The sequence below is a fragment of the Pristiophorus japonicus genome, chromosome 21, assembly GCF_044704955.1.
Source record: "Pristiophorus japonicus isolate sPriJap1 chromosome 21, sPriJap1.hap1, whole genome shotgun sequence".
Classification (NCBI taxonomy): Eukaryota; Metazoa; Chordata; class Chondrichthyes; family Pristiophoridae; genus Pristiophorus; species Pristiophorus japonicus.
The window spans coordinates 81,631,289-81,656,901 of NC_091997.1; the positions used below are offsets into that span (position 1 = coordinate 81,631,289).

General features: G+C 44.9%; 1 protein-coding gene across 2 annotated transcripts in view; it reads right to left on the reverse strand.

Moving 5' to 3' along the window:
- Positions 1–25,613, reverse strand: part of LOC139234141 (casein kinase I) — a 174,283-nt gene that overhangs the window by 64,578 nt on the left and 84,092 nt on the right. For both annotated transcript variants that reach the window (XM_070865116.1, XM_070865117.1), the window contains 2 exons: positions 15,244–15,395; positions 488–722 (listed from right to left, as the gene is read on the reverse strand). In XM_070865116.1, the coding sequence (XP_070721217.1) occupies positions 488–722; positions 15,244–15,395 (387 nt within the window). The remainder of the gene's footprint in view (positions 1–487; positions 723–15,243; positions 15,396–25,613) is intronic.

Consider the following 25,613-nt stretch of genomic DNA (forward strand, 5'->3'; position numbering starts at 1 on the left):
AGTTGGGGCAGCTCTGGAACGGACACCTGTGCCCCCGCCGAGGGTGAACATCCTGCACTACATGGGGCCATGGTCAAAGTTGCACGGTACAAAGTAGGAAACAGTTTACCTGACTGCCTAATACTTTCTGCCTGGCCAAGTTGCAGAGCCTGTTAACCAGTGCTTTTGAAAGGCTCAGACTTGAATAGTGGGAAAATCTAAAAGAATCACTCTTAAAACTCTACTTACCCATAACAAAATCCCCAAATGGGTCAGGCAGATACAACGGCGTTCTTTCACCTTTATTTAAACTACACCAGTTATTCAACCTGTTTATGGCATCATTGCATTTTACTTCCAGATCCTGGCTCTTTTCCTCAATCCCCTCCCCACCCACAAAACAGAAGTGCTTTAGGTCTCAAGTGTTCGAGATGAATACAATCTTCCCCAACACAGTACACCGGAAACCCCACCCAAAACATATTCCAGCTAAGGCTATACAACAGACCTTTGCCCAGGTGAGTGTTGATAGACATGTATCTCGCAGTGCCAGTTAAGCTCTTGTGCTCCCTGTATGGGATGTGCTTTTTGGTATCAGGATCAATATATTCCTTGGCTAAACCAAAGTCTATTATATGGATTATGTGATCCTTTTTATTGCCTTGCCTTCCAATTAGAAAGTTTTCCGGCTTGACGTCTCTGTAGATTAAGCTCTTTGAGTGGACATACTCCATTCGGTTTAGCTGTAGAAACAGATCAGACATGTTAAAAAGAAGAAATTGTCCCAGTTCACTTTTTGTTCCCCCCCACCCCGCCCCCCCCACTTCCTCCGTCCGTACTCAAAACAGGAAGTCTGCTGGTATGAGACAACTGTTTGACAACTCCTGCCCAAGAGGCATTTTCCCTTTACCCTGTATCATGCTAACTAGGATTAGAGAAATCTACATTGTGGAACTGAAACGGCTGAATTCTGCGCTTTAACCATATTAGAAATATAGAAACATAGAAAATAGGTGCAGGAGTAGGCCATTCGGCCCTTCGAGCCTGCACCACCATTCAATAAAATCATGGCTGATCATGCAACTTCAGTACCCCATTCCTGCTTTCTCTCCATACCCCTTGATCCCTTTAGCCGCAAGGGCTATATCTAACTCCCTTTTGAATATATCCAACGAACTGGCCTCAACAACTTTCTGTGGTAGAGAATTCCACAGGTTCACAATTCTCCGAGTGAAGAAGTTTCTCCTCATCTCAGTCCTAAATGGCTTACCCCTTATCCTTAGACTGTGACCCCTGGTTCTGGACTTCTCCAACATTGGGAACATTCTTCCTGCATCTAACCTGTCCAATCCAGTCAGAATTTTATATGTTTCTATGAGATCCCCTCTCATTCTTCTAAATTCCAGTGAATATGAGCCTGGTTAATCCAGTCTTTCTTCATAAGTCAGTCCTGCCATCCCGGGAATCAGTCTGGTGAACCTGCGTTGCACTCCCTCAATAGCAAGAATGTCCTTCCTCAGATTAGGAGACCAAAACTGAACACCATATTCAAGGTGTGGCCTCACCAAGGCCCTGTACAACTGCAGTAAGATCTCCCTGCTCCTATACTCAAATCCTCTCGCCAACATGCCATTTGCCTTCTTCACTGCCTGCTGTACCTGCATGCCAACTTTCAATGACTGATATACCATGACACCCAGGTCTCGTTGCACCTCCTCTTTTCCTAATCTATCACCAGATAATATTCTGCCTTCCTGTTTTTGCCACCAAAGTAGATAACCTCACATTTATCTACATTATACTGCATCTGCCATGCATTTGCCCATTCACCTAACCTATCCAAGTCACCCTGCAGCCTCTTGGCATCCTCCTCACAGCTCACACTACCATCCAGCTTAGTGTCATCTGCAAACTTGGAGATATTACATTCGATTCCTTTGTCTAAATCATTAATGTATATTGTAAATAGCTGGGGTCCCAGCACTGAATCTTGCGGTACCCCACTAGTCACTGGCTGCCATTCTGAAAAGGACCCATTTATTCCTACTCTTTGCTTTCTGTCTGCCAACCAGTTCTCTATCCACGTCAATACATTACCCCCAATACCATAATTTTGAACACCAATCTCTTGTGCGGTACCTTGTCAGAAGCTTTTTGAAAGTCCAAATACACCACATCCACTGGTTCTCCCTTGTCCACTCGACTAGTTACATCCTCAAAAAATTCCAGAAGATTTGTCAAGCATGATTTCCCTTTCATAAATCCATGGTGACTTGGACCAATCCAGTCACTGCTTTCCAAATGCGCTGCTGTTACATCTATAAGTATTCAAATCTATACTATACGATTAGTTAGCCCATACTGGTGTCAGCTGTGGCTCAGTGGGTAGCACACTCGCCTCCGAGTCAAAAGGTTGTGGGTTCAAGTCACACTCCAGGAACTGGAGCACATAAATCTAGGCTGACACTCCAGTGCAATGCTGAGGGAGTGCTACACTGTCGGAGGTGCCATCTTTCGGATGAGACGTTAAACCGAGGCCCCGTCTGCTCTCTCAGGTGGACGTAAAAGATCCCGTGGCATTATTTTGAAGAGCAGGGGAGTTATCCCCGGTGCCCTGGCCAATATTTATCCCTCAATCAGCATCACAAAAAAACAGATTATCTGGTCATTATCACATTGCTGTTTGTGGGAGCTTGCTGTGCACAAGTCGGCTGCCACGTTTTCCAAATTACAACAGCAACTACACTCCAAAGGTACTTCATTGGCTCTAAAGCACTTTGAGACATCCGGTGGTCGTGAAAGGCGCTATATAAATCCAAGTCTTTCTTTCTTTCAAGATATTACAGAATACTATAATCCCCGGGTGGTAAAATTGGCATATCCATATACCAGAGTGTTTGAACTTTACTCATCAACCAGGGGAAGACACAGGGAACACCTTAAATGCCACAGCGGCTAGTTATTACAAACTTAAATAATCATCTACATACAGGCATTTAAACATAAATTGTTCCTTTGTTTTGCATACACCAAGTTACAATTCAGCACGAGAAGGCAACAGATAGGAGTAGTGGGATTCCTAGAATCAAGCGAATTAATCAATCCAATAATAGACTTTTACAGCACAAAAGGAGGCCATTTGGCCCTTCGTGTCTGTGCCAGCTCTCTGAAGGCAGGGAATGGGACGAATTGGATAGCTCTTTCAAAGTTTTCTCTCTCAAATATTTGTCCAGTTTCCTTTTCAAAGGGTATTATGCATTCTGCTTCCATCGCTGCTTCTGGTAGGGCAGAATTTCATACTGGATCCTGTCTTGTATCCTACATGGTTACTGCTTGTACTATTACAAGGTGTGCTACCAGAGGGCACTGAAGTAGGTTACCTGTACAGGTGTGCCTGGCCTAGTATAAAAGGCAGGCCACCAGGTGTGATCCTCACTCTGGAGTTACATTAAATGGACTAAGGTCACTACAGTTCAAGTACAATACATTGCCTCGTGGGAGTCATTATCAGAGCATCAAACGACATAACAGATCCAATATATCAAATGTTCCCAGAGCCAAGTGAAAATCACCAACATCCACAAGCTCACCTTGATCCATTAACTCTGTTGAGCTCAGTCACATGCAATAAACCTACTTATTGACTTAAGTGTTAGCTATGGCTCAGTGGGTAGCACTCCCACTACTCCCAACCCCAGCAACTAGGCCGACACTCCAGTGCAGTGATGAGGGAGTGCTGTACTGTCGGAGCTGCTGTTTCTTTGGATGAGACGTTAAAGCGAGACTCTGTCAGCTCTCTCAGGTGGATGCCATGGCGCTATTTCAAAGAAGAATAGGGGAATTTTCCAAGGTGTCCTGGCCAATATTTATTCCTCAACCAACATCACTAAAACAATTTATCTGGTCATTTATTTCACTGCTCTTTGCGGGAGTTTGCTGTGCACAATTTGGCTACCAAGTTTCCAACATTACAACATTGACTATGCTTCAAAAATACTACATTGGCTGTAAAGCGCTTTGGGATGTCCTGAGGCTGTGAAAGATGCTATATAAACGCAAGCTCTTCCTTCCTTTCAGGAGGAGAAAGGGGTCAGTAACTATCCCGAGCAGTTTCAATGCATGGTGCATTGTCACAACATGACAGACAATGGGCCGAAACTTGCGGCCTCGCTGGGTACATATGGTGTCCACACCCACCTGGAGAGGCCTCGCAAATGCCGGTTCTTGGAGCGAGATGCATATGCGCTGAGAACCAGCTTTTCCGATCTGTCAGAATTTCTTCATAGACAGATTCTACGCATCCCCGCAGGACGGACATCCACGGGGCAAAGATTAGGCTATTTGCCCAACTCCTTCCCAACGAATGTCCTTCAAATGCTTACGCCTGGTAAAAGCAGGCATATCGCTTACTTTTACCAGCCTGACACTTTTAAAACATAGAAAAATTGAATGTAATCGTTCATTTTTATATTAAAAAACCTGTTCATTAAAGAAAGTTTATTTTTAACCCTATTAAAACATTTTTAAAAATTGCAAAAAATATTATTTTCTAAAACATTTTACAAACAATTTCAGTTAATTTTAAATATGTGAGGTGTGTTTTTTTTTTATTTATTGTGCTGTGCTTGTTTTAGGGGAGTATTCTCATTGATCGTAATGGGAGCACATACAAGCAGAACTCACCATTATCAATGAGAATACTAGATAGTGATTGGTGGTCCAGGCACATGTGATTCCAACATAGATGTCCGTGCGTGGAAAACAGATCCCCAGCGAATGAAGGCCTCAGACCGGAATCCTACGCTCCTCTGGGGCCAACAGGTAGTTTTGTAGATGTTTTTCAGGTTGGAGGCGTTCGTACAAAAGGAAGCCTCCGACCGCAATTTTCGGCCAATAGTTTCTGGGCATGACACCTGCTCCAACGGTTGTGCTGGAACAGAAGCAGTGTTGTCCAACAGCAAGGCACCTACTCCCTGGTGGTGGAAGGATACCCAAATCAGACTGCAATTCAATTGCTCTGTAAGCAGGATGTTTGTGTTGAATTTGCATTGCAACTGACAGAAATTTAGTGCCTTGTCTAATAAAAAGGAATGACTGTGCAGTAATGAACAGTAACGGAGCACTGGTCATGCTCTCAGCTTTTGCGGACTGCCTCCTTGTGATTCAGTGTGCCTTCTGGTAACATCTGATAGAAAGTAAGCAGCAGTGATCGTTGCCAAATTGGTTAACAGCACTAAGTAGACACTTGAGCCATTTGCAATAGCCTAGGCCATCTGGTTACTCTACGACACTGTGCGCCAATGGAGGGAAAAAAAAGGGCCATTTTGACAACTAAGTGCCGAGAAAGATAAAGCGAAAGAGAGAGAGAAAGGAAGGCAATCTGTGGGCTGCTTGGCCAACCTTTGCAGCCTAGGTCAACAGTCATGGAAGAAAATAGTGCAAGGTCACCCACTTTGAATCTGGAAAAGACAAATGGGAATGTGTTCTTAATGGCGAGAGACTAGGGGCTGTGGAGGACCAATTATGGATCTGCCTGCAATCTAACTGATAGATTTTGGGAGTGTAGGGCAATTAAGGGATATGGAGAGCGGGTGGGAAAGTGGAGTTGAGGTCGATGATCAGCCATGATCTTATTGAATGACGGAGCAGGCTCGAGATGCCGTAGGGCCTACTCCTACTTCTATTTCTTATGTTATGATCCCTTCAAAACCTTGACACCGTCTTTTAAACTCTCAACATTTGTAATAGCCCTGAATTTCCACAGGGGTTGTTCCGATCTCCCACCATAATTTTGACGGGTTCTCAAAGAGAAAAGTATAAACGGCTGAAAAAAAGGCATTTGTTTGGGATCCCACCGATCTCCAGACGAAATTACGGTTATGGATCGGGACAACCACTGTGGTCATGCAGGACTATTCCTTATACTGAGAGTCTGAAAGAGGGCATCATATAGAAACATAGAAAATAGGTGCAGGAGTAGGCCATTCGGCCCTTCGAGCCTGCACCTGCACCTATTTTCATGGCTGATTATTCCCTCAGTACCCCTTTCCTGCTTTCTCGCCACACCCCTTGATCCCTTTAGCCGTAAGGGCCATATCTAACTCCCTCTTGAATATTATCCAATGAACTGGCCTCAACAACTCTCTGCGGTAGGGAATTCCACAGGTTCACAACTCAGTGAAGAAGTTTCTCCTCATCTCAGTCATAAATGGCCTACCCCTTATCCTAAGACTGTGTCCCCTGGTTCTGGACTTCCCCAACATTGGGAACATTCTTCCTGCATCTAACCTGTCCAGTCCAGTCAGAATTTTATATGTTTCTATGAGATCCCCTCTCATCCTTCTAAACTCCAGTGAATAGCACGGCACTGAAGGAGCTCTGATGAAAAAGTGTTCGACCCGAAACGTTATCTCTATTTCTCTCTCCACAGATGCTGTCCGACTTGCTGAGTATCTCCAGCATTTTCTATTATTTTAGATTTACAGCCTTGGCTCTATTTTGCCTTTGTATGATTGAAGGGAACAGTTAGGTTTCCGGGCAGGGCTGTAACACAAACAAATCCCACTACAGCTCACGGCATTGAGAATTTGAAAGTACATCCATCCATTCATCTGTACTTGAAATGGATGCAAAGGAAGGATTTGCGCAAACGCTTAATTAAATGGTTCTGAGCTGGAACAAACTAATCATTGTGCTGTCAGGGACATCAGATTATGCCACTGTATTTCAATTTGTGAAAATTTCATTACCATCTAAATGAGAAGCAGAAATTCATCCTCTGCTTGCTACAGAGTTTATTCCTTGAAATAAATTCAGACATCGCGTTCAAACACAAGCTGCAAAGAAAAGAAACATCAGAGCGAACAGATCAATATTCAACGGCTGCACGATGCAAGTTAATAAGGGTCATAATTGAATCGCTCATCTGAGAATCTTGGTTGTGCATTCTGATTTGGCGTTTTATACAGTAAGTGTCCGTACATCCATCAAAAGATAAAAGCAACTTCGGCCCCAGCTGGAGTATTGTGTCCAATTCCACGCGCCACACTTTAGGAAGGAATGTGAAGGCTTTGGAGAGGGTGCAGAACAGATTCACGAGAATGGATGAGGGATTGCAGTTACGTGGATAGACTAGACAAGCTGGGGCTGATCTCCCTGGAGCAGAGAAGGCTAAGAGGAGATTATATAGAGTGTTTAAAATGATGAAGGATTTAGATACAGTAAATAAAGAGGAATTGGTTCCAATGGCTGAAGGGTCGATAACCACAGAGCACAGGTTTCAAGCTGATTGGCAAAAGAACCAGAGGCGACACTAGAAAATACTTGTTTTACGCAACGAGTAGCTAGGATGTGAATGCACTGCCCAATAGGGTGGTGGATACAGATTCAATCATAGCCTTCAAAAGGGAACTGGATAAATACTTGGAGAAAAAATTGCAGGGCTATGGGGAAAGATCGAGGGCATGGGACTAACTGGAATGCTCTTCGAAAGAGCCAGCAGCCCCGATAGGCCGAATGGCCACCTCCTTCTAGGTTGTACTATTCTATGATTCTTCTTGACAATGGTAAAAATAAAATGTTTTTCTGAGTATTTAATACAGAAGTAAATGGCAAGTAGTTGTAGCTTGCTCCCTCCTTTAGGAGCATAGGAGTAGGCCCTTTAGCCCCTCGAGCCTGTTCCACCATTCAATGAGATCATGACTGATCTGTGACCCATCTCCATTTTTCTCACCTTGTAGGACAAAAAGTCAAACTGCAACAACACGCCAAACCAACTCATTGTGGATTTTACTTTTATGGAGTGCTTATCCCTAGTACTGATTTCAACTAATTTAATTTGGGCATCTAAGAACGTTCCTACAAATACCAATTGAGATGTTGTACAGTCTGTGCCAAGTCTAACTTGGGGCTCGGGATTTTCTTCAAACCATAAAATTAGCCCAACAAGGGCAGAGCTCGGTTAAATTGTTAGATTCTACTTTTCCCAGAGAATAGTGGGCCTGTGGAGCAGGCTGCCAGCTGGGGTGGTGAATGCAGGTTTGCTGAACATGGTTGTTAGGAGTTTAAAATCATAAAGGAGTTAGATGAGAGTAAATAGAGAAATTGTTTCCAATGGCTGAAGGATCAATAACCAGAGGGCACAGATTTAAGGTTATTGGCAAAAGAACCAGAGGCAACATGAGGGATAACTTTAAAAAAAAATGCAATGAGTGGTTAGGATTTGGAATGCATTGTCCAATAGGATGGTGGATATAGATCCATATCCCTGCACTTTTTTCTCCTCCAAGCATTTATCCAATTCTCTTTTGAAGGCTACATGGTTTTGGGTGGGGTAGAGTGTATATGTTGTGATACACAAGGTATCGCAATTGTGTGGGACAGGCTTGATGGACCAGATGCTCTTTACCTGACCGTCATTCTTCGTACGTTCGTATGTAATTCCTTCAAGTGAGAGCTGGACCCGTTTCTGGCTGGGGCGGGGATTACAAGAGGCAGCTTTCAACGCTAATCACGACCAGGGTAGTTTCTTGGAATAGTTTTGCTCACCCAAGGGAACCGGAGAGAAATTTCAGATATCTTTCCTCTTAATTGTCCTGGGTTATTAATCTGGTTTTTAGCCCCACCCCGCACAAGGAGATTACATGGCTCTGGATGGGATGGAAAGTCTATGCATTGACATCACAACTTTATAGGACAGGCTAGCCATACCAGTAGGTCTTTTTCTGTTAGTTTTCGTTTGTTCGTGTTCAATGGATGAAATCACACTGCCCTAAGAAGGCTAACTCAAAAGTAAATTAACATTTCCTACTGATTTCAAAGCCAGCTTTAGGGTGAGTCAGATAAGTTTGACAGCTACTTTTGAGCAAATAATCACTGCTCCATGTAGTGAAAAAGGGCAAAAAAAAATTCAAACAGATTCTCATAACTTCACATCAATGGCTAGAAAGAAAAGTTGTGGAAACAATGTAAAAATCAAAATAATTCAAAGAATGAGGAAGAAAAAATCCTTGCATTTACATACCGTCATCTCTCGCTGACAGCCCAAATGCTTCACATACAAGTTAGTTTGAAGTGCAGCTACCTTCATGTAGGAAGCCAATTTGCACATAGCAAGATCCCAGAAACAGCAATTAGCTGACCTGTTTGGCTGGTTTAGGGAGGGATGTTGGTCAGGAGCTCCCTGTTCTTCTGCGAATCATGCCATGGAATCTCTCAACTGGAAATATTTGGGCCTTGGATTGTCAGTCATCTGAAGGAATTTTCAAGTAATAAAAGCAAGGTTTGCCAGATAGCAGGGACAAGGAGGATTTATCAATGCAGTCCTCCTGGAATTTTTCTTGATTGACAAGAGTCAAGAAAGAATTTCCCCTTAGTTTTGCTAAACTTGCTTTCGTTTTTCGCCTCTCCCAGACAATTGTTATTATGGGGCTCAGTCAATGACATACTTGTCTGCAACTTGTGGACAGGGCAGGCTTGATGACCCTCATTGGCTTTTGCCCATCCTTTTTTGCAGGCTTGTATCGAAGCAACTCCAAAGATACAGCACTCGGAGTAACATAGAAACATAGAAAATAGGTGCAGGAGCAGGCCATTCAGCCCTTCTAGCCTGCACTGCCATTCAATGAGTTCATGGCTGAACATGAAACTTCAGTACCCCCTTCCTGCTTTCTCACCATACCCCTTGATCCCCCGAGTAGTAAGGACTTCATCTAACTCCCTTTTGAATATATTTAGTGAATTGGCCCCAACCACTTTCTGTGGCAGAAAATTCCACAGGTTCACCACTCTCTGGGTGAAGAAGTCTCTCCTCATCTCGGTCCTAAATGGCTTACCCCTTATCCTTAGACTGTGACCCCTGGTTCTGGACTTCCCCAACATTGGGAACATTCTTCCTGCATCTAACCTGTCTAAACCCGTCAGAATTTTAAACGTTTCTATGAGGTCCCCTCTCATTCTTCTGAACTCCAGTGAATACAAGCCCAGTTGATCCAGTCTTTCTTGATAGGTCAGTCCCACCATCCCGGGAATCAGTCTGGTGAATCTTCGCTGCACTCCCTCAATAGCAAGAATGTCCTTCCTCAAGTTAGGAGACCAAAATTGTACACAATACTCCAGGTGTGGCCTCACCAAGGCCCTGTACAACTGTAGCAACACCTCCCTGCCCCTGTATTCAAATCCCCTCGTTATGAAGGCCAACATGCCATTTGCTTTCTTGACCGCCTGCTGTACCTGCATGCCAACCTTCAATGACTGATGTACCATGACACCCAGGTCTCGTTGCACCTTCCCTTTTCTTAATCTGTCACCATTCAGATAATAGTCTGTCTCTCTGTTTTTACCACCAAAGTGGATAACCTCACATTTATCCACATTATACTTCATCTGCCATGCATTTGCCCACTCACCTATCCAAGTCACTCTGCAGCCTCATAGCATCCTCCTCGCAGCTCACACTGCCACCCAACTTAGTGTCATCCGCAAATTTGGAGATACTACATTTAATCCCCTCGTCTAAATCATTAATGTACAATGTAAACAGCTGGGGCCCCACTAGTCACTGCCTGCCATTCTGAAAAGTACCCATTTACTCCTACTCTTTGCTTCCTGTCTGACAACCAGTTCTCAATCCACGTCAGCACACTACCCCCAATCCCATGTGCTTTAACTTTGCACATTAATCTCGTGTGTGGGACCTTGTCGAAAGCCTTCTGAAAGTCCAAATATACCACATCAACTGGTTCTCCTTTGTCCACTTTACTGGAAACATCCTCAAAAAATTCCAGAAGATTTGTCAAGCATGATTTCCCCTTCACAAATCCATGCTGACTTGGACCTATCATATCACCATTTTCCAAATGCGCTGCTATGACATCCTTAATAATTGATTCCATCATTTTACCCACTACTGGAGGTCAGGCTGACCGGTCTATAATTCCCTGTTTTCTCTCTCCCTCCTTTTTTTAAAAAAAGTGGGGTTACATTGGCTACCCTCCACTCGATAGGAACTGATCCAGAGTCAATGGAATGTTGGAAAATGACTGTCAATGCATCCACTATTTCCAAGGCCACCTCCTTAAGTACTCTGGGATGCAGTGCATCAGGCCCTGGGGATTTATCGGCCTTCAATCCCATCAATTTCCCCAACACAATTTCCCGACTAATAAAGATTTCCCTCAGTTCTTCCTCCCTCTGACCCCTTTTATATCCGGAAGGTTGATTGTGTCCTCCTTAGTGAATACTGAACCAAAGTACTTGTTCAATTGGTCTGCCATTTCTTTGTTCCCCGTTATGACTTCCCCTGATTCTGACTGCAGGGGACCTACGTTTGTCTTTACTAACCTTTTTCTCTTTACATACCTATAGAAACTTTTGCAATCCGCCTTAATGTTCCCTGCAAGCTTCTTCTCGTACTCCATTTTCCCTGCCCTAATCAAACCCTTTGCCCTCCTCTGCTGAGCTCTAAATTTCTCCCAGTCCCCAGGTTCGCTGCTATTTCTGGCCAATTTGTATGCCACTTTCTTGGCTTTAATACTATCCCTGATTTCCCTAGATAGCCACGGTTGAGCCATCTTCCCTTTTTTATTTTTACGCCAGACAGGAATGTACAATTGTTGTAATTCATCCATGCGGTCTCTAAATGTCTGCCATTGCCCATCCACAGTCAACCCCTTAAGTATCATTCGCCAATCTATCCTAGCCAATTCACGCCTCATACCTTCAAAGTTACCCTTCTTTAAGTTCTGGACCATGGTCTCTGAATTAACTGTATCATTCTCCATCCTAATGCAGAATTCCATCATATTATGGTCACTCTTCCCCAAGGGGCCTCGCACAATGAAATTGCTAATTAGTCCTCTCTCATTACACAACACCCAGTCTAAGATGGCCTCCCTCCTAGTTGGTTCCTCGACATATTGGTCTAGAAAACCATCCCTTATGCACTCCAATAAATCCTCCTCCACCGTATTGCTTCCAGTTTGGCTAGCCCAATCTATGTGCATATTAAAGTCACCCATTATAACTGCTGCACCTTTATTGCATGCACCCCTAATTTCCTGTTTGATGCCCTCCTCAACATCACTACTACTGTTTGGAGGTCTGTGCACAACTCCCACTAACGTTTTTTGCCCTTTGGTGTTCTGCAGCTCTACCCATATAGATTCCACATCATCCAAGCTAATGTCTTTCCTAACTATTGCATTAATCTCCTCTTTAACCAGCAATGCTACCCCACCTCCTTTTCCTTTTATTCTATCCTTCCTGAAGGTTGAATACCCCTGGATTTTGAGTTCCCAGCCCTGATCATCCTGGAGCCACGTCTCCGTAATCCCAATCACATCATATTTGTTAACATCTATTTGCACAGTTAATTCATCCACCTTATTGCGGATACTCCTTGCATTAAGACACAAAGCCTTCAGGCTTGTTTTTTTTAACACCCTTTGTCCTTTTAGAATTCTGCCGCACAGTGGCCCTTCCTGTTCCCCGCCCCGGGCCTCTCCGCCCCCCACCCCCCCCCCCCCCCATCTCCCCTCCGTCTCCTGCCTCTGTCTCCCTGCATTGGTTCCCATCCCCCTGCCATATTAGTTTAACTCCTCCCCAACAGCACTAGCAAACACTCCCCCTAGGACATTGGTTCCGGTCCTGCCCAGGTGCAGACCGTCCGGTTTGTACTGGTCCCACCTCCCCCAGAACCGGTTCCAATGCCTCAGGAATTTGAATCCCTCCCTGCTGCACCACTGCTCAAGCCACGTATTCATCTGCGCTATCCTGCGATTCCTACTCTGACTAGCACGCGGCACTGGTAGCAATCCCGAGATTACTACTTTTGAGGTCCTACTTTTTAATTTAGCTCCTAGCTCCTTAAATTCGTTTCGTAGGACCTCATCCCTTTTTTTACCTATGTCGTTGAGTAATGCCGTGTCCTCGAGTGGGTCTTGATCCTTTGAGTCATGACAACAGTGCCATCAACAGAGCCAAACTGACACACAGAGAGTAGTAGACCCCTGGAACAATCTGCCGTTTCATGTGGGGGATGCAGACTCACTGAATTCCTTCAAGCAAAAGCTGGATTTGTTTCTGGCTGCAGTGGAGATCATCCCTTACAGAAGATATGTAACTGCAGGGAATTTAATGGCTAGAGTGATCTCCCAGACTAGTTTTGTTGCCTAGATGGGTCGGAGAGGAATTTCCCAGATTTCTTTTTCCAAATTGGCCTGGGTTTTTTTTTAAATCTGTTTTTTTGCCTCTCCCAGGAGATCACATGGTTTTGGGTGGGGTGGAGTGTATCTGTTGTGATACACTATATCGCAATTGTGTGGGACAGACTCAATGGGCCAGATGGTCTTTTCCTATCTGTCATTTTTCGGTGTTCGTGTGACCCTCTGCAGGTGAGTACTTTTGGTTCTTGCTTATTCGGGGTTAGAAATCATTGGGTATTATTTTAAATGACTGTGCTAATGTAATCGTACATTTTCTGAGTTATTTTTGACAAATTTGACCTGCTTAAAATAAGAGCATCTAGGAATTGTACCTTTTGTTATTAAAAGTAGCACTTAAAGTAACATACCCCTAGATATTGTTCTGTACATAAAATAGCTATCTACCCAAGTAGTAAGGTGTGCTAAAGAGGGTGGTAGACTTGCAAGTTTGCACCAAGAACCTAGATCTGATATAGGCTTGCCCAAAAGTATAACATCCTTGGAAACAAGGTCTGAACAAGTTTTTGAAAAATTGAGTTGGACATGAGGTGGGCATCAACTGTGTGAGACCCATCTGCACTGGCATCAACCGCCTGGGGGCATCTGTACTGGGACCAACCGTCTGGGGGCATCAGTGCTGGTATCAACTACGTGGGAGACAACAGCACTGCAAGAAGTTGGAGAAGTAAAGGCTTTACTACATTTGTGTTTATTTTATTAAGGCTGGTCTAAGAAATGCCCTTATAGTACTGGTTGAGGGCTCAATACCCTGCCCGGCAGTGACAATAGCAGAAGAAAATTCCACGGGACATCCAACTTCACTTGGCTTTGTCGCAGATGTTCCCAAGTTGAAATTTCACAGAAGTAACGCAACGGCGGCTAGGCAAGCCAATTAAACTCGGCTGAAACTCCCACGTCCAGCAAGTACCAACGGTATTGCAGAATAATAATAATTGTTATTGCTTTTCACATACAAGGCAATATCTCCCCGTGGCATTGTACAACCTTCTGGCAGATTGTTCGTATAAACTATAAACCATTTCTAATTACTGCGCGAATTAAGTCTGGTGCTCATAATGTGTCCTGTTCAGTAGGAGATGTAACTGGAAGGCTTGTTGGAAAGGAATGTCACATTTTATCTTTCAATAGTACATTTTCTCTGTCCAGTAAATGATGAGACTTCACTTGGATCCAAGAACCAAATCATCTGTAACTAATTTCCTCTGCCTAGTTGTTCTGGACAAATGTTGCTGTAAGATAGCAGGGCTGGAAACCAAAAAAAACCTTCTGGAAAGGCAGCGGGCCAGGCCACAGACAACAGTTTGCTTGCGGTTCTAATCTCCTGCAACAAGGCTGTTGCGCAAAACGGCATAAAATGAGTTTCTGAAAATCAGGCTTCTTCAACTCTGAATGGGCCGATCTGTATTGGTGTAATGTTATTCAGAAAAAGTCTGCTGCAACATGGCCCTCCCAAAGTATTCGGGAGATCATCTCGTGTGTATGCCAGTGACTAGCTCAGTCCACTGTGGTGGTTCCCGACCTGCCCCTCAAACCTCATCACTTCGCTTGACAGGGACCATTTTATGTAGGTCGTATCCCACCTCCCCAAAACCGCACCTTCATTTTCTACTCCCTCCCCTCCGGCCTGCCTCCTCGCCATTCCCGCTACCTTCAGGCGGAAGTGAAATGCTAACGAGGTTCAGGCATGTCAATCTCCCAGGCACCATGCTCCAGGGAAAGCGGATGCTATGCCCCCCCCCCCCTACCACAACCCTGATTCCCGACCCGGAGAAAATAGACCACGTGGTCTTTAGAAGGGAAGGGAACAATTCACTCAGCTTTCAAACAATTTTAAAGAGGTTTGAAAGCATATGAAGACACAAAATAACACCGGGCAAAAGGAAGTGTCGACAACGCTTTGTCTTTAAGAACTTTGGGGTTGGGGGCGGGGGCGGTGTCACACATGAAATCGTTCATTTAAATCAATGCTGGCACTGGAAGCGTTAAATTCTTTAGTATGGGAGCAAAGATTTCTCTCAATTACTTCAGTCACATCACTCACCAACTGAATGGCGATCATTAGCACAGTCTTCAGTGTGAATGTCCGGTCACACAGGTCAAAGAGGTCCTCCAGGCTTGGTCCCAGCAGCTCCAGCACCATGGCATTATATTTACTACATGGTCCAAAGTAATAAACCTGAGGAACTCCTTCAGCTGAAAGAGAAAAAAGATGGCATTTACCAAAAACCAAATGGAATTTTGAAGGGATTGTACCTCCAAATGGTCTAAATAATGCTACATTAAGGAGATAGGAGGAGTAGGCCATTTGGCCCCTCGAGCATGCTCCGCCATTTAATAAGATCATGGCTGATCGGATCATGGCCTCAACTCCACTTTCCTGCACTATCCCCATAACCCCATGCGGTGTATTTGGATTTCCAGAAGGCATTTGACAAGGTGCCACATAAAAAGGTTACTGCACAAGATAACAGTTCACAGGTTTGGGGGTAATATATTAGCATGGATAGAGGATTGGCTAACTAACAGAAAACAGAGAGTTGGGATAAATGGTTCATTCTCTGGTTGGCAAACAGTAAATAGTGGGGTGCTGCCAGGATCAGTGCTGGGACCCCAACTATTTACAATCTATATTAACGACTTGGAAGAAGGGACCGAGTGTAACGTAGCCAAGTTTGTTGACAATACAAAGATGGGAGGAAAAGCAATGTGTGAGGAGGACACAAAAAATCTGCAAAAGACAGACAGGCTAAGTGAGTGGGCAAAAATTTGGCAGATGGTGTATAATGTTGGAAAGTGTGAGGTCATGCACTTTGGCAGAAAAAAAAATCAAAGAGCAACTTATTATTTAAATAGAGAAAGATTGCAAAGTGCTGCAGTACAGCAGGATCTGGGGGTACTTGTGCATGAAACGGAAAAGGATAGTATGCAGGTACAGCAAGTGATCAGGAAGGCCAATGGTATCTTGGCCTTTATTGCAAAGGGGATGGAGTATAAAAGTAGGGAAGTCTTGCTACAACTATATAAGGTATTGGTGAGGCCACACCTGGAATACTGCGTGCAGTTTTGGTTTTCATATTTACAAAAGGATATGCTTGCTTTGGAGGCAGTTTCGAGAAGGTTCACCCATTTAAAACTGAGATGAGAAGAAATGTCTTGAGGGTTGTAAATCTGTGGAATTCACTGCCTCAGAGAGCTGTGGAAGCTGGGACATTGAATAAATTTAAGACAGAAATAGACAGTTTCTAAACGATAAGGGGATATGGGGAGAGAAGGGAAGTGGAGCCGAGTCCATGATCGGATCAGCCATGATCTTTATTGAATGGCAGAGCAGGCTCGAAGGGCCGTATGGCCTACTCCTGCTCCTATTTATGTTCTTATGTAACCCTTAACTCCCTTATCATTCAAAAATCTGTTTATCTCTACCCTTAAATATATTCAATGACCCAGCCTCCACAGCTCTCTGGGGTAGAGAATTCCAAAGATTCACGACCCTCAGTGAAAAAATTCCAAATCTCCGTCTTAAATGGGCGGCCCATTATTCTGAAATTATGCCCCCTAGTTCTAGATTCCCCCACGAGGGGAAACATCCTCTCTGCATCTACCCTGTCAAGCCCTCTTAGAATCTTATACGTTTCAAAAGATCACCTCTCATTCTTCTAAACTCCAATGAGTACAGGCCCAACCTGCTCATCCATTCTTCACAAGTCAACCCCCTCATCTTCAGAAGCAACCAAGTGAACCTTCTCTGAACTGCCTCCAATGCAAGTATATCCTTCTGTAAATAAAGAAACCAAAACTGCACACAGTATTCCAGGTGTGGCCTCACCAATACCCTGTACAGTTGTAGCAGGACTTCTCTGCTTTTATACTGTATCCCCCTTGCAATAAAGGCTAACATTCCATTTGCCTTCCTGATTACTTGCTGTATCTGCATACTAACTTTGTGTGTTTCATGCATAAGGACCCCCAGGTCCCTCTGTACTGCAGCATTTTGTAGTTTCTCTGTGTTTAAATAATAATTTTTTTTTTTCTCACCAAAATGGAAACCTCACACTTTCCCACATCATACTCCATCTGCCAAATATTTTCCCATTCACTTAGCCTCTATATCCCTTTGCAGATTTTGTGTCCCCTGCTCACAATTTGCTCTCCCACCCATCTTTGTATCAGCAAACTTGGCTACATTACACTCGGTCCCTTTATCCAAGTCATTAATATAGATTGCAAATAGTTGAGGCCCCAACACCGATCCCAGTGGCACCCACTAGTTACCGTTTGCCAACCAGAAAATTACCCATTTATCCCCACTCCGTTTTCTGTTAGTTAGCCAGTTATCCATGCTATTATCGACAAACCCGTGAGCTCTTATCTTGTGCAGTAACCTTTTATGTGGCACCTTATCGAATGCCTTCTGGAAATAAATACACCACATCCACTGATTCCCCCTTACCCACCCTACTCGTTACATCCTCAAAAGAACTCCAGCAAATTTGTCAAACATGATTTCCCTTTCATAAAACCATGCTGACTCTGCTTGTCTGTATTATGCTTTTCCAAATGTCCTGTTACTGCTTCCTTAATAATGGATTCCAGCATAACTCCCCTGCTCTTCTTCAAAATAGTGCCATGGGATCTTTTACGTCCACCTGAGAGCGCAGAGGGGGCCTTGATTTAGCGTCTCAGCCAAAAGAGGCACCTCCGACAGTGCAGCACTCCCTCAGCACTGCACTGGGAGTGTCAGCCTAGATTTTTGCGCTCAAGTTCCTGGAGTGGTACTTGAACCCACAACCTTCTGACCCAAAGGTGAGTGTGCTACCCACTGTTGACAGAGGTCAAGGAGGGAAAAAGGCACCATGATTACAAGGAGCACAGAATTTGATGGATTAACACTGGACATTGAATCTAAACAGACAGTGGATCCAGCTCGCCTTGAATTGTCAGTGTGAACAAAGTAATACATCCAAGTAAGCACGTGTCGTAGACAGCACAACAATTTGCATTTATATAGCGCCTATGAAAATGTCTCAAGGGGTCTTTTTTTTAAAAAAAAACAAGTGTTTGATCCACAATTGCTGTTGGAATGACTGCCCCTTCCTGTAGCTTGTAGCGAGAGACGTTAGGATTTATGCTGCATGGAGAAGGGTCTTGATTCTCCAGAGATTCAGCCCATCAGACACTGTTGGGTCTGCGGGGCGTACAAGATCCGTTTGGTCTTTGTGGCCACTTGGTGCACTGGGAATCAATGATCACGCAAAGGCTCGCGAGTTATCCTTTACAGAATGTCATCATCATCATCATAGGCAGTCCCTCGAAATCGAGGAAGACTTGCTTCCACTCTTTAAAAAAAAAAAGTGAGTTGTCAGATGATACAGGAATTACAATATCGGAATTACAGTCTCGGTCACAGGTGGGACAGACAGTCATTGGAGGAATGGGTGGGTGAGGGAGTCTGGTTTGCCGCACGCTCCTTCCGCTGCCTGCACTTGATTTCTGCATGCTCTCGGCGACGAGACGCGAGGTGCTCAGCGCCCTCCAGGATGCTCTTCCTCCATTTAGGGCGGTCTTTGGCCAGGGACTCCCAGGTGTCAGTGGGGATGTTGCATTTTATCAAGGAGGCTTTGAGGGTGTCCTTGAAACGTTTCCTCTGCCCACCTGGGGCTCGTTTGCCGTGTAGGAATTCAGAGTTGAGCGCTTGCTTTGGGAGTCTCGTGTCGGGCATGCGAATGCTGTGGCCCGCCCAACGGAGCTGGTCGAGTGTGGTCAATGCTTCGATGCTGGAGATGTTGGCCTGATCGAGAACACAGACGTTCGTGCGTCTGTCCTCCCAGGGGATTTGCAGGATCTTGCGGAGACATCGTTGGTGGTATTTCAGAATGTAAGCATCATCCATCATACGTGAGCATTACGAGGAAATAGAGGGGGTAACCTTTACTGATGGTTTGGTAACTCTATAGCAACGGCCAGCCTAAGCAACTGGCATTCAGCCAGAATGACAGATGCAATCATGAGCATTCCACATCTGTCATTATCTGGTGACTGGGGTCAAACTACACTAAGTGTCTAATAGGCTGCTCGGTACACTCGCGTTGAAAATTGGAACCTTGCCGAGTGAAAGGAGTGATTAATTTCAAGTGGACCACATTTTCAAATTAGTATCTGCTGAACTGTTGGAAGTGCGCATAGTCCTGGTGGTAGCACTCCACGATGCTAAACAGGGATTTCCAGATCAGCTTTCTTTCAGCAGCCGTGTACATTCAGGATTCGGGAAGGCCGTCCACAATGCCAGCTGCTTGTGCAGGCTCTTGCATGGGTAGCAGGGTTTGACTGGTGCCTCCAGTGATAAATAGCCATGGTTCGATCGCATTTAAAAATATCCTACAGAACCCATTACATTGCTGCCTCTAATGTTCACATTTAACCAAGAGTGCTCACTGTCCATCTCAATTACGGTTCGAACTAGAGTGGTGTCCATTAGACCGTCGTGATCAATAGCAATTGGCAACTGACTAATTCTGCACCAACAGACTTTGCGCAATGTATAGGGAACTCCCGGGAAGGACGAAAGTCTGAAGATGTGGAAGGCTTTACAGTGAGAGTTGAGGCGAGGGATGGCACCAGGTAGCTGAGAGATAAGAAAAACATGCACGGCAAGCACGGAACCAGGCTTGCAAAGTGCCTTGAAGGAACCAGACAACGTTCCCAAGGAGGGAATGAAACAACTCAGCTGTGGCTCAGTGGGCAACACTCTCGCCTCCGAGTCTGAAGGTTGTGGGTTCAAGTCCCACTCCAGGGACTTGAGCACAAAAATCTAAGCCGAAACTCTGTACAGTGCTGAGGGGGCGCTGCACTGTCGGAGGTGCTGCCGTTCAGATGAGATGTTAAGTCGAGTTGCTCTCTGCTCTCTCAGGCGGACATAAAATATCCCATGGCACTATTTCGAAGAGCAGGGGAGTTATCCACAGGGTCCTGGCCAATATTTATCCCTCAATCAACATAACAAACACAGATTATCTGGTCATTATCACATTGCTGTTTGTGGGAGCTTGCTGTGCTCAATGTTGTAGCCACATTACAACAGTGACTACGCTTCAAAAAGTACTTCATTGGCTGTAAAGCACTTTGGAGACGTCTGGTGGTCGTGAAAGGCGCTATATAAATCCAAGTATTTATTTCTTCTTTCAGACCCCCACAAGAAGGCACAGTGGGGTCGGAGGGAGGGATGCAAAGCTTTGCAGACAATGCAGAGAAGGCAGAACGCAAATGACCGGGGAGGCAGCAGAAAGTGGCCACCAGGCGGGTTTGCCAACATGTCCTGAACGGGAACAAGACTTGTCCAAGTGCGCTATAGCAATGACTTAACTTTAGGTTAACCAAAGAGATGAGGTCTTACTGATTGAATGCAAAGCAAAGCAGAGCAGCAGCTGCAGCCAAGATCCCTGACATACATTCAGACGGTGAAGTGATTAATAACGGCTCATCCGCTGTACTGCACATTTGCTTATGATATGTAACCCAAGTACAGCTGTATTCAGTGTCAATAATTTGTACTGCTCGTCTCACTGGTACGCATAACCCTCCTAAAACCCCGGGGCCATAAGATAAAGTAAGTAAGCTTAAAGAATAATTATCTTTAATTAAGTAAAGATATCACTCGTGCTGTAATTTTATCTCCTTCTAACCATTAAAGCGACTTTCATTTCATAAAGGCTATTACATGGATTTACATAATTTTTTTAACAGGAGAAAACTGCAACTTAATCCTGAAGCTTCATAGACACCATCAAATTTCACTCAAGACTTGCATGATCACCTGAGCCTCTTGATAAAATTAGACTTAAAATCAGCAAATATTCAGAATTCTTTCCAATAATTATAGAGGCTTTAAAAATGCACCAAAATGATCCGCTCTTCACAGCTTTGTGATACACCATCACGATGCTAAATCCCACACCAACCTGCGGCCTGGGATTATAACCTGTGTGCGGTAGGCTTTGGAATGGAGCAGTGACAATTTAACCTGTAACCTCCTCCAGCCCTACAACCCTCAGAGATCTCGGCCCTCATCCTTGTTTTCAAATCCCTCCCAGTCTCTGTAATTTTAACCCTGTAACCTCCTACAACTCTTATCTCTGCACTCCTCCAATTCTGGCCTCTTGCTCATCCCTAATTTAAAAAAAATAAATCGCTCCATCATTGGCGGCCACGTTGAGGCCCTAATCTCTGGAATTCCCTCCCTGAACCTCTCTGCCTCTTTCTTCCCTCCTGTAAAACGCTCTTTAAAACCTACCTTTTTGACCAAGCTTTTGGTCATCTGTCCAATTATCTCACATGGCCCGCTGTCAAATGCTGTTGGTTAATGCTCCTGTGAAGCACCTTGGGACATTTTACTACGTTAAAGGCGCTATATAAATGCAAACCAGTAATGGTTAAGTATGTGTGAAACCTAAATAATCTTTCACATTTCAGATTCACGATTAATGCTGCAGGTTTGCTTCCTTTGGAGAAACAGGAGAGGGAATGTTGGCTGTAGACAGGCGTCTGCCCCGCCCTCCCTCCAGGCCCAGGAGAGGTTAGAGCAAGATGCCAACATGCAAAGGGCAGGATGGAACAAACCAAGTGAAACAGGGCTTGATTTATGAACTGGTGAGAATGGGCACATAGTAAAATACTGTAAGTAAGCAGTCACACACTGAAATACTGATGCCCCTATCCTAGAACTTGGACTTGCAAGTGTCAGCCGTGGCTCAGTGGGTAGCACCCTCGCCTCAGTCAGAAGGTTGTGGGTTCAGGTCACACTCGAGACTGGAGCACAAAAATCTAGGCTGACACTCCAGTGGTGTTGAGGGAGTCTGCACTGTTGGAGGTGTCATCTTTCGGATGAGACGTTAAACTGAGGCCCCGTCTGCTCTCTCAGGTGGATGTAATAGATCCCCAGTACTATTTTGAAGAGCAGGGGAGTTCTCCCCGGTGTCCCGGCCACTATTTATCCCTCAATCACCATCACTAAAACAGATTATCTGGTCATCATCACATTGCTGTTTGTGGGAAGCTTGTTGTGCGCAAGTTGGCTGCCGTGTTTCGCACATTACAACAGTGACTACACTTCAAAAAATTACTTCATTGGCTGTAAAGCACTTTGAGACATCCACTGGTTGAGAAAGGCGCTACAGAAATGCAAGACTTTCTTTTTGGGATGAAATATTCAGTGTGGAAAAGCAAAAACACCATCTGACACCAGTATCATTCAATGTGGTAGATGATGGAATACAATAATTAAATTAAGACTGCCTACATCCCACCTTCACTATCCCTCATTCAGGCCGGAACTATATGTTAGCTCTCGGCGACGAGACTCGAGTGCTCAGCGCCCTCCCGGATGCACTTCCTCCACTTAGGGCGGTCTTTGGCCAGGGATTCCCAGGGTGCTGAGCACCTCGAGTCTCATTGCCGAGAGCATGCAGCGGAAGAGCGTGCGGCAAACCAGTCCCACCCACCCTTTCCCTCAACCACCGTCTGTCCCACCTGTGACAGACGGTAATTCCCGTATTTAGACTGTCAGTCACCCAAGAACTTACTTTTGGAGTGGAAGCAAGTCTTCCTTGATTTCGAGGGATTGCCGACAATGATGATGGTTAGCCAACTTGTAATAACATTTATTTGCTGAAGCGCTCTTTCTCCTTTTTTGCGAGACTATCAAAAGTTACTTTAAAAATATTTATGAGCACTGACTTCCTGACGCACTCCTAACACTCCACCAAAACTAGTTCGTCACAGTGCTTCCCAATGCCTCAGAATAACCCTACGGGCAAGCAAAACAAACAGCCCGGTACTAGAGGTTGAGCCAGGCAGCTAGAGAAAGAATGAAGAACTTCAGCATGGCTTAATGGGTAGCACGCTTGCCTCAATCAGAAGTGGGTTCAACCCTGCTCCATTACTAGGCTGACACTCGAGAGGGACTGCTGCATTGAGATGTCATTTAACCGAGGCCCTGTCTGCCTGCTTAAGTGGCGCAATAGCTACCTTGGTGCTACATAAAGAGTAGGGGGAGCTCTCTGGGTGTCCTGGCCAACTCTTCTCTCTCAACAAACACCGCCAGAAGAGATCATCAGATCACTTATTTCATTGTTGTTGATGGGACCTTGCTGTGAACAAACTGGTTGCCAAGACTGCTGATGTAATAGCAGTGACTACAATTCAGAAATAATTCCTTTGCTGGGAAATTATGTCCAGAAGACACGGAAGGAGCAATATATATTGCAAATACACTTCTGAGACATTTAACTTTCTGTGAGGAACGAGGGCCCCATGCTATGGGGAGGAGGAAAGGGAGTTCCCCTTAACGCTTCATAAATCATAACAAAATATAACCTTCAACATGACACACCCAATTCACTTGGTTGGAATAGGAGTATATTCCAGGAGTTGGCTACTCTCAATGTCGGACATACATACGCAAAGGTTTTGCAAGATGCTGGGCTGGTCCTCAGACAGGGCGGTTTAACTTTCCTTGGATACGAGCAACGTTCTCGCCCAAGGAGCTCAGCGCAAAGGGATCCTGCGCTGGTCGCTCACCAGCTGTTGCTGCTGGAAGAGATATTGCGCATGTTGGGCTGGGCAGCAAATTTAAGGGGAATGCGCATGAAAAAGTTTTTTTTTTTTTTTTAAAGAGGGAACATTGGATACGAGTTATACTTTTGCATCAAAACCAGTCTCATTCATCAGGGTGCCCCATAGGATGACAAGGAGTGAACTCTGATTAGTGATTGGGTAAATTTGGGTTATATTCACTGGAGGTGAAGAGGTTAAGTGAGGCCACCAGTAAAGGGGGGAAAATAGGGAAAGGCCGGTAGCAAATGGGGAACGTACCAAAATCACACCTTGGTCCCTCCCTCTACACCAATACCTTCTCCTTAAGCACCGTACTTTGATCCACTCGAGTCACCTCTGCTTTAAAATCTTTGTCCACTGCTTCACTGAAGCGCTCTCTCTCCTCACAATTCAGTCCTTCTGTCCCAACTAAACATCACCTTCCATATAAACCCTGCTGCCAACAGACCGTGGCAACTTGTGGCCACTATACTCACATGGTCTGAATCAATGGCAGGGCCATCTCCGACCACTTCCTTGTATTCTTCACCACTTGCATCCCTTCCAACTCCTTTCTACATTTTACAACTGTCACTTACAACTGTACTTTAATCTCCAAACTGCCAAGCGCTTGGTCCACCATTTGCCCCGACACTTCTGCAACTGTCTATTTACTCAACCACTCCCCCGCCTTCACTATTGATGCCTTGGTCCCCAGTAAGACCTTTACATCAGCAAAACTGCCCATTGCTCCAGGATCTTCATGGCGATAGAAGACAGTTCTTGGCTTCTTTCTGCACCATTGTCTCCTTAAACCCATCTCTTGTCCCCTCCACCCTCACTGCCAACTATTGCAGAAGGCCTCATGGACTGCCCACTAGTTGAAACCATCCATGCAGCTGCCATTGCTGCTTACCTCCCTTGCCCACCAAGCCAAACCGCCACCCAAGCTCCCTCATTTAGCCCCGCACACACACACACATTTCTCTCTCGTATCTCTCCCATCTCCCCTCACGTCCTCTGCGTGCACATCTTATCCATGAGATCCACCCTTTACTCACTTAATCTTGTTAACCACCCACCTGATATTGCAAATGATTCCTTCGACTAGTTTTCAAAACCATGTTATCCCTCCTCTCTAAGAACCACTCTTGACCCCCTGCCCGTGAAAATTACCACCCACATCCCCAACTTCCCTTCCTTCTCCAAAGTCCTTGAACATGTAGTCACCTCCCAAACATATGATCTTCCCTGCAGCGCCATTTTTGAATCTCTTCAATCAGGTTTTTGACCCTGCTCAGTACCAGCTTCAATCAGAGACACCAATGATATCCTCTATGACTATGACGGCCGTGCATTATCCCTCCTGGACCTGTTGTCCAGATCAGTGGGACTGAGCACAGTTGGTGTCAATCGTCCTTTTGACTGTAGCCCAAGCATCTCCAACAACAGCTTCTCTTTCCACCTCCGCACCATTATCTCTGTGGTCCCCAAGGAACTATCCTTAGCTCCCTCATCTACATGCTGCCCCTTGGCAACATCATCTGAAGTCATGGGGTTAGGTCCCATGTTTTCTACATTAAAAGTGACTATATTTCAAGTAGTAATTCCTTGGCTGGAAAGCGATTTGGGACATTCTGAAGTCATAAAAGGTGCAAGTCTTTCCTTCTTTCTTTGCTGACAACCTACCTCTCCCACCACCCTTCTCTGCCCCTCCAGACTGCTTGCCATCCAGTCTTTGATGAGCTGCAATTTCCTCCAGTTGAAAATTGGCAGGATCAAAACCATCATCTTCCACCCACCCTAGTGGCTCAGTGGGTAGCA